We start from the raw sequence: 9,930 nt of genomic DNA on the forward strand, positions 1-9,930 counted from the left end.
CAGGGGGCAACCCCACCCCCCATAACTACAGGCCCAAATAGCTGTCACTTGGAATTCCACCAGTTCTGTAGACACACACATATATATGGCTTGCTCCAGTTTCAAGCAGTTTGTAGTGGTAACTGGTGGCCTACAGTATCTGAAAACACAGGGCCTATTCATAGGCACACTGTAATAGTGTGGGTTAATTTGCCTGTCACTTGGATATGCTTTAATAATTGGTCTTAATCATTGTTCCCTGCAGTCTTCTGCACCTTTAAAGAAGCAGGGGGGAAATGGAACATTTGGTTCCAATTCCAGCAAACTCACAGAAGCTCCCTTTCCGCCCTTGCCAAAGAGAATACCACTGACTTACGAAGGAGGGGAGCGCATCCGAGTCTTGTCCCTCCTCCCACCCCTATTCTGCCAAGTGCAATAACAATGCAGTCATCATCGAGAGCGTGGAAAGCAGGCGAGTTGAGAGGCAGCCTCGATGCTGCTGAATCTCAGGCCGCCCTTCTGCTCGCTCCGGGGGCAGCTCGGTCTCTCCCGGCCCCGCGTTGCGATAGAAGCATGCTCCTCTTCTAGCTTGCTCTTCTGGCTGGGGAGGCTGCCTGGCTCTCACAGAGCCGGCGGCGGCGGCGACGGCCGCTGCTGCTGCTGCTGCTGCCGCCTTACTGGGAGAAAGATTGTGCCGCTGCGACAGGAGAAGACGAAGCTAGGAACTCGAGGAGGCTGACTGAGCATGCGCCGGCGGAGCCACTGACTACAGAGCCTCAGTCAAGGTAGCCAGGGAAATAAATAAATAAAGGGAGGGGGAGGGGGGGGAGAGAGAATACCAGCAATTTATAGAAAGAAGCCGCTCTGATGTTGGGGGGGCTCTCCAGCACCAACAGGTATGGGGGAAAATGTTTGGAGTGGGGGAGAAGGGGCTTGGTTGCAGGAAGAGGCAAGACTGGGCAATGGAGAGAGTCTGCCAGTGCCAGACACCCCCCCCCCTCCCCCGGAGGGGTTAAAATTATTTTTCTGTTTCAAAAATAACAAGCTGCATAATTTTAAGCAGACAATTTCAGGCACGGCGGGTCTCTGCGAGTCCACAAAAATAAAGCAAATTAAAAAAAATGGAGCTGCTTCAAGGGGGCTTGCAACATAGAAAACCAATCCTTTCTCTCATCTCTATATATGCGCATGTATCGTGGAGGGATGTTTCGTGGTAGATCCCCCCCCCCCCGGTTGTTGTTGGGTGCACACACACACACACAAAACCATACTGTCATGATCTGATCCGGCTCTTGTTTACACAGCAGCAGCAACTCAGGCGGGTCCTAAAAGATAAGAATGGTGGCAGGGGCTTCTGCTCGAAGCCATTGTGAAGATGATCCTGAGAAGGGAATAGTACCAGGAGAAACACTCCGGGGGGAGAGAGGAGCCTCCTGCCTGATCCTGCCCAGAGCGGAACTCTCCCCGTCGGTAGATCCCTGAAAGCAGCTGAGTCTATTTTATTTTCTTTGTTAGTGACGTTTGGACGGGCAGCGTTAGGAGAAAACCTGAAGCTCTCTTTATCCCCCCCCCCTCCCCACCCTCTGAAAGGATCCTTGTATTCTGTGCCAGTCCCAGCAGTGTCTGAATTGAGTGGATGTTATTCCTGGGTGTGTTTCCTATTTTTAAAATTAGCTTGCATTATGGTTTGTGTCTGCCGCCCCCCCACCCCCACCTATGTTGCAATAGAAAGAAAGGGCTGGCAACTGTTTTGCATAGATATCTTAAATGTTTTTCCTCCCAAGTCTGGAGTGGGAAGGGGAGCCTGATTCTCAGAAAGGAGGGTTCCTATTGTCCCTTATCAATGTGGAAAGAACTAGCAGGATGTGATCAATATGCTTTGGTGAGTTGGGTTAAAAAACATACATTCTGCAGGGTTTCTTTTGGATGTGTTCCATATCAACACAGCATCTGCATCTGAAACCCCATCATATCAACATGGGGAAAGTGGGCATTTTATCAGAGTAATCAACGGTCTTCCTATGCTGCCTTATTTTCTAAGGTTCCAGTTCTAGAATGATAGTGTAAGAATCAGGTTATTGCCAAAGCCTCAGAGGCCGGGACAATACAAATATCTTTTGCCAAGGTTTTTGATTGTAAACAAGACTGATCTGAGGGGGTTCTGGGGGGAGGGAATTAAAAACACTGTATAGTAAGTGTGTAGTTCTCACTGAATTTCCCTCAAACAAATAATTGTACTCCAACTTCCTCTGGCTCTCCATAAATTATCATGTTGGTTAGCACTTCCTGGCATCATTTATATGTTAACTTCAGGACTGATAGCTTGGTTTTTCTTTTTTCCAGATATTTGTGATGGCATGACAAATCAGCAGGAAGACACGAGGAGGTACTATGTAACTAGGTACCAGATCAATTCTGCTTATGGAATACATTTTCAGAAAGATGTATGGATCTATTTTTCCCTTGTTCATATATATAGATCATGAGACTTGACTGAGGCAATATTCATAGCATCCATCTATCTATGGCGAACTACAGCCATGCAGCTGACAACATTTTACAAAATCTATCCCCTTTAACAGCATTTTTGAAACTGACTTCTTTGGGCTTCATCATAGGAGTCAGTGTGGTGGGTAACCTCCTGATCTCCATTTTGCTAGTCAAAGATAAGACCTTGCATAGAGCGCCCTACTACTTCCTGTTGGATCTTTGCTGCTCAGACATCCTCCGATCTGCCATTTGTTTCCCATTTGTTTTCACATCAGTGAAAAACGGCTCTTCTTGGACATATGGAACTCTCACTTGTAAAGTGATTGCCTTCTTGGGGGTCCTATCCTGTTTCCACACTGCTTTCATGCTGTTCTGCATAAGTGTCACCAGATACTTAGCGATTGCCCACCATCGCTTTTATACAAAAAGGCTGACCTTTTGGACTTGCTTGGCGGTTATTTGTATGGTGTGGACCCTATCCGTAGCGATGGCTTTCCCTCCCGTTTTGGATGTGGGTACCTACTCGTTCATTCGGGAGGAAGACCAATGCACTTTTCAGCATCGTTCCTTCAGAGCCAATGATTCTCTGGGATTTATGCTGCTACTTGCTCTTATCCTTCTAGCCACACAGCTTGTCTACCTCAAGCTGATCTTTTTTGTTCACGATCGCCGGAAAATGAAGCCAGTTCAGTTTGTGGCAGCGGTAAGCCAGAACTGGACGTTTCATGGTCCTGGAGCCAGTGGTCAAGCAGCCGCTAACTGGCTGGCTGGATTTGGAAGGGGTCCCACGCCACCTACCTTGCTGGGGATCAGGCAAAATGCAAACACCACGGGCAGGAGAAGGCTACTTGTCTTGGATGAGTTCAAAATGGAAAAGCGCATTAGTAGAATGTTCTATATCATGACATTCCTCTTTCTAACCTTGTGGGGTCCCTATTTGGTAGCCTGTTACTGGAGAGTTTTTGCAAGAGGGCCTGTGGTTCCAGGGGGATTTCTAACGGCTGCTGTTTGGATGAGTTTTGCCCAAGCTGGAATCAATCCTTTTGTCTGCATTTTCTCCAACAGGGAGCTGAGGCGCTGTTTCAGCACAACCCTTCTTTACTGCAGAAAATCCAGGTTACCAAGGGAACCTTACTGTGTTATATGAGGGAGCATCTGTAAATCTTTAGCCTTGTGAAAACACTACCCTTCTCTGCTAAGCAATGGTGGCCTGTTGCCATATCTTGAGAAGAAGAAAAAAATCAAGAATGGGATGTCAGCAGTTGTAAGGATTTGGGCAACAGTGTTCTGCAGTCTTTGCAATAGCTCGTCTCTTAATCCTATTTTAAAACCTAAACTTGTTCCTGCTGACCACTTGTGAAGGTTTGTGATTAAAAGTATACAGGACTGAACCACTGCCCTAAAAATGCTTTTTGATGTGGTTGAAACCTAGAGAATGATTCAAAGAGTAGCAGGTGCTAAATATATCAGCACTTAATGCTGTATATATCACTATATAAAAATAAGACCATCATGAAAAGATTAGCAGTGGACATCAGAATCAGTTAAGTTTGACATGAGGTTAATGTGCTGATGAAACTAATTTTAGACACTGGATGACCTTTTAATCATTTCATACCATTATTGTTTTACAAAGACTAACATTTAGGGACTGTATTCAGGTCCTGTAACTGATGGGAGATGTGCCATGTGAGACTGGATTATCACCACTCTGTTTGCCTTGTGAGTTCTGGGGAACATTCCAAAGCAGTGTTTTCTTCTTCTTTGTTGTTCCAATAAGACCTTATTTTTCTCTGAGTCCGTTTTCCCCTTTTTATTATTAAATAACATTTTTATTTCAGAATGAAGACAAAAAAAATTACTGGCATTTGTGTTCTGTGCTTTTTTTAAAAAAAAATTGTTCTTTCGATTTGCTAGAATATTTATTGGCTACATTTATATTTTCAAAAGCTAGATACCAGTCTGTTAGGCAACATCAATGAGATTATCCAATCATAACAACAGAGTAGTCAGTATACAGAATAAACCACATGTTGCCTTAAAGGGTTATCTAGTATCTTCCATTTTGTTTAGCATTTTAGCAAATAAGCAAAAGAAAACGGAATCTGTCAATTCCAGTCTGTCATTTGGGAATGCATGAGATCACTTGACCCACCCACCCTCTTTCATTTTTATTCCCATGATTCTCCAAATCAGTATGCGCATCACTAGGATGATCTGATTTTTTCTCTCTCTAGGTGTGCTGCCCATTCTAGTTTGTTCTGATAAACACAGGCAGTCAATGTATGTTTATATTTTAAGACAGCAGTCATGGGGAGAGACTGCAGCCTTAGTAAGATATCTTGCACAATTTGTGAAGCATTTATTCTACTGAAGGCACAGTCTTGTTTATACTTTCTGCACATTTTTGGTGTATTGGTTGTTTCCAATTATTTCATTTTTAACTTGTGAAAGCATATAATATGATTTCTAGTATTTTAGAAATACATTAGAGTCTGTGAGTCTTTCCTTCTTTAAGATACAGATGTGTGGATTTCAATATAAAGTTGCATTTGCCAAAATTTACCTGTGTAGCCTGTTAATTTTCTTGGAATAAAATTTTACATTTTTCCAGTTATACAACAAAACCCTTTATTATGATTATTATTACTATTATTTTGTTTAGTGAGCATGAATTACTGAGAATGTAGCCATTATGGATTATTATTCTTTGAAGTCACTGTATTCCCAAACTGTAAATGCATGAATAATGGGGACCACGGGATTGATAAATGATATTCTCGACAATAGCACTGTTGTGTAGTTTATCATAATTACCCTGCTATCTATTTGAATATGTCAGTTCTACTTAGAAGTACAATATTGGACATTCATGCCACAGTATTGTTTTAAATGGAGCTGAAGAATACCATCATGATTCCCAAAAGTAAAATTTAACATCTAAAGGGAAGGGTTTGCTCCCAATTAATATTGGTGTGCTCTCTCTTTCATTATAGTGCTACAACTAGTGATTCCCCATTCAGCAATACAAGAGAAGCAGCTAGTACCAGAACTACATTAAACATAGATCAAGATGAGTAGCCATACTAGTCTGTCTTCAGCAGTTGAAAAGAGCTGTTAACATAGATGGTGTGTAGTTCTTCATGTTAACAGCCAAAGTAGCATTGCTCCTGTCTATGAATAAAAAAAAAAAAAAAATTCCCCAAACATGTGTGAGGAAATTTTGATTCCACTGGTTAGGTTTTCAACTTGACCGCAGTTGTACTTCACACTAATTGTCAGTGGGTTCAAAGGCTAAATTTGTCATGCTGTGTTGAAGCACTACAATAATTAATCATCTTGAATGCAAAAAAACATTTCAGGTAATAACCCCCTTAAGACTTGAAATTAATGAAATCAGGCAAACTGCTTGGCCCACATACTAGATAATATGGAATTCTTGGTATGAGTCTGATTTTAATTTTACAGATATTACAAACTTGAACGGGATTGATGTTTCAGTTCCTAAAACATGCAGCCCTCTTCTTTCATGGCTTTTTTTTCTTATGTGCAGATGTAAAATCCTAGATATATCTATACACAACGACATGTGTGAAGGTCAAGTATGTGTCCCTTTACCATGTGCCATGTACAGGAAAAGCCAATCACAGCACGATAAAGGAAACGTGTGCTATCTTTCTTGCATATAAGGAGTTTGTTTTGCTTGATGGTAACATATTATAACTTTTTTCTTTACTTATAAAGGAAAAAGTCAAGCATAAAATGACAGTGGTATGCTGGTTGATGATACATGTTTATGAATCCATCTATAGATTAGCAATATAATGTTTCATTTAATGCACTAAAAACAGAATTGAAAGTTATTCTAAGACATATAGGTGACTTAAGGCTTAGATACTAGCATGAGTGGAGTGATACTCATGAACTGAGCTTTCCTGCCTCCTCTTTGCCTCCCAGCCCCCCAGACTGTACTCCCTAGGGTTCAGCATGGGAGTTTAATGGAGGTGAGCATTAGAAAACTGGCAAAAATCTCCCAGTGTTCTATTGGCAGAATTAATTCACACCAGCAACAACATGGTTAGAATCTAAACATATATGTTCAGTTCAATAGTTAAAAAATAAAGATCAACACAACCACAATCCTTATAGGAGATATGACGATGTTAAAATATCAAATGCCCAATAGTCAAGCGTTCATCTTCCCCATCAACTTGAACTTTGCAATGAATATCACAGACAATGGGACCCTACAACTTTCTTTTATATAGTTTGAGAATATGAAGTAGGTATTGTTTCTAATTTATTGATTTACATTTTGCAAAAAAAAAAAAATTTACCATAACAATAAGAGAATGTTAAAAGTTTTAAAGTAAAGTTGATTTCCTTTTTTGCATGTGAACGGACAGGTATTGTTTTTATTTTGCTCCCAGAGTAAAGGGACTGAAAGAGTACTGAATGAAATTTAAAGGCAATGCATGAAATATTTGTAATAACTTGTTCCTTTTTATGTAAGAGTCACTTGGATGCAAAATTATTCAGACCTTTAAAACAGTTCCCAAACAGATTATATGCTTACATGGATTAAAATGGTATACAGGATAGCTGTTATAGTTTTGCGTAGTATCTTGGCCTGTGCATAAATGGATGGAGGTCAAGAAGAAAATTTTTATTTTGTTGTTGCAGTACTGCTTTGTTGCAATGGGAGTTCTTTCTATTTTATAAATGATGGGATGTTGACCACTGATGAACAAGGAAGTGACACATTTTGTTCCAGGCTAGTATTTAATTTATCTCTGTATATCAGAATTCACCATTTTGTTTTCTTCTGTCTGCTTTGACCTAATATTAGAGTTGAGTTCTGCATTCTTAAATACAGTGCCTACTAGACCACACTACATCAGACTGCAGGAGGGGGTGACTGTTGCATGTCAAGTGTTTGCCCATGTAAAGACTCCTTACACATACACACAAGGAAGCATGCTGCACAGCATATTACTGAATGTGTAATTTAACTGTTAGCAAATTCTGGAATTTTTAATATCTCTTAACTACTAAGCAATGAAAAGTAAGATGAGTATTAGCCCTATTGGAATTTTATAAAAGTCTGTGTACCTGCTCCATTTATTCCCATAGCTTTTTCCTTCTGCCTTTGGCTTACCTAGACATTTTGTTCAACTCTGGTATTTTTCAACCCTGATTTTGTTATTATCATAATCTTCCTTTAGGAGTCCTGATGGCTATTTTTTTCCTACTTTCCTCTAACAGTTTATCAGTTGGTGGGTTGCATCCTTCTTAGACATGGAAGTTTGTTGTACTTTCATCTCGTGTCTGACAAACAATCTCAAGTCCATTTTGTATTATATATTATCTATCATACATACAATGCATAGCTCAAGCAAGTCATATGTGCATGATGACTCTGCACTATTGGTATATGATTTTTTAAAAATAGGAAATTAAGTTAGTCTAGCCTTGAATTGATTAAGCAATCAGTAGGTTTAAATAGATTGAAAAACTGTTCTGTCCTGATGCATAGAAGTTTCTTTTCAGTGTGAAATAATGTGTAAATTGACACAGAAATGCTACCATTCAATTAAAAGGAAACACTGGTCTATATCCAACCACACCATTAAGAACATTTATGTTTTCTTAAGAGGTGGATGCGATTTTTCACTGACTCCCCCTCCCACTTCAGTCCATTAAGCTCCATTTTATTCCTGGGGATCAGCAGACCCTCAGAAACAACCCAGTGGGGGTTCTGCATCAGGAGAGAGTTAATAAAATGCCACCCGTTATTAAGAAAACTTGTTCCCTTAACAAGATGGATTTAGGACATCATGTTTAATATTTGCTTTTTCATCCAATTCAGATACATCAAATAATCCCTACTGCAGTGACAAATTATAGCTATGATGGATTCTTGTAATACATAGGCCCAAGAACTGGAACTATTTATTTCAGTCTTTTGGGGTTCTTGTTAATCAGAGAAAAACATTGCATCATAATAAAGTCTTAAAATTTGTTCTAATCGAATTTGAGAGGAATTTGATTTGCTATTAAAGTTTTAACTTATTGATCTACCAATGAACCAATTATAACTAATAGTTTGATCATTAATTGATCATGTGTCTATCATGAAACTAAGGGTTGTCATGGGTTTGTTTCATCTGGAAAGGCAAAGTGACAAATTATTAATAAGCTGAATAAGCAGTCCTGTGAGCTGATAGATGTGGAGATCATTTTATTTCACATTGGCTTGCTACCTACCCAATGATTGTAAAGCTGAGAAAGTCAAACATAGTCAGAGGATGTTTGTGGAAGGAAGATCTTTCCTGGATGTTCATTTTTAAAAAAACTAAAACTGTTCCCATTTCCCAGTATTCTGTCCAATGTACTGGTTTGTTTGGAAATCACCTACCCTGAACTAGTACCATATTTGGCTTTAAAGGTGACTTATGAAAGCTGAGTTAAAACAAAATAAGCAGACCAAATTGAGTTGTGACGAATCCAAGCAGCAAAATCATAGGGCCCAAGCTGTCATTCAAACATAGGAGTACTAATGATCGCTAAAGGCTCAGGAGCACAGGAAAGAATCTAGAAGTGGTAACTAATTGATAAGAGTGAGGATACCAGGCAAACATGGTTTCATAGTAGGCATATAACTGCAGAAAAACCCAGTTTCTGGTAGCCACTTGATTGGTATCCAAAAGCACAGGTATCTGGACAAATAAGGGCATCTGATAAAAATCTCAGGTCATGAGCAGTGTCATGTGGGAGAAGATGATTCTTTATACAGCAATGGTTCTGTAACATTAAAGGACTTTGTAGGACAAAACCAACACTTTGAATTGTGCCCAGAAACAAATAGGATTCCAGAAGAGCTCTTTAAATACAGGTGGAATATGCCAATCCCAGATCTGGCTGCAGTATTCTGAACTAACTTTGTTTCCTAAAGAGTTTTCCAGGGTCTCCCCAGTAATGCTCCCTCTAAGCTGTAGAGTCTTGTGAGCAAAAATTCTACTTCATGAGCTACTGGCATTAAATTCACTGCATAAATTAGTTTGCTCTGGGACCTTTTTTTCCTGAGCTAATACAAAAATATGTGAGCTGGAAGCTAAAAAACTGTGAGCTAGCTCGCACGAACTCATTTTAGAGGGAACACTGCTCCCCAGGTATAAAGCATGCCTGTAATTAAGTTTGGATGAAACTGGCTAATCTTGGCAAATTGGTTGACAAGAAAGGATAGCAATGAAGTCCAGCTTCTTTTCCTTCCAGTTATACCATGATTAACACAGGGGCAGTTTTTGAATTTCTCCTTCTTGTCATGACTGTCAAATTTGCTTCTAGCTAGCGGGATTAGCACTGATTTCCTGGCTTGGGAACAAATTAGATACATATCATTTGTGTTTCTACCTTGAACATAGCCTGGTGATGATTTGATCCATTTTTTTCTGATTTTGA

At 39.9% G+C, this 9,930-nt stretch overlaps 1 protein-coding gene across 2 annotated transcripts; it reads left to right on the plus strand.

Annotated features, from left to right (window-relative positions):
- Positions 1-286: 286 nt before the first annotated feature.
- On the plus strand, positions 287-5,256 carry GPR85 (G protein-coupled receptor 85). Of its 2 annotated transcripts, none has more exons than XR_009555730.1 (2): positions 287-764; positions 2,323-5,256. XR_009555730.1 is itself a non-coding variant. In XM_060244877.1 (2 exons), exon 2 carries the CDS (start codon positions 2,504-2,506, stop codon positions 3,614-3,616), a length of 1,113 nt encoding a protein of 370 aa, XP_060100860.1. In that variant the 5' UTR covers positions 809-875; positions 2,323-2,503; the 3' UTR covers positions 3,617-5,256. The 2 variants fall into 2 exon arrangements, 1 of the variants encoding a protein (XP_060100860.1); XM_060244877.1 differs by lacking the exon at positions 287-764 and adding an exon at positions 809-875.
- The last annotated feature ends 4,674 nt before the right edge of the window (positions 5,257-9,930 follow it).

The sequence above is a fragment of the Heteronotia binoei genome, chromosome 8 (assembly GCF_032191835.1).
Source record: "Heteronotia binoei isolate CCM8104 ecotype False Entrance Well chromosome 8, APGP_CSIRO_Hbin_v1, whole genome shotgun sequence".
NCBI lineage: Eukaryota > Metazoa > Chordata > Lepidosauria > Squamata > Gekkonidae > Heteronotia > Heteronotia binoei.

Bases quoted from the DNA above. Each gene is read 5' to 3' on its own strand.
- GPR85 (XM_060244877.1), top strand. From the start codon at position 2,504: ATGGCGAACTACAGCCATGCAGCTGACAACATTTTACAAAATCTATCC.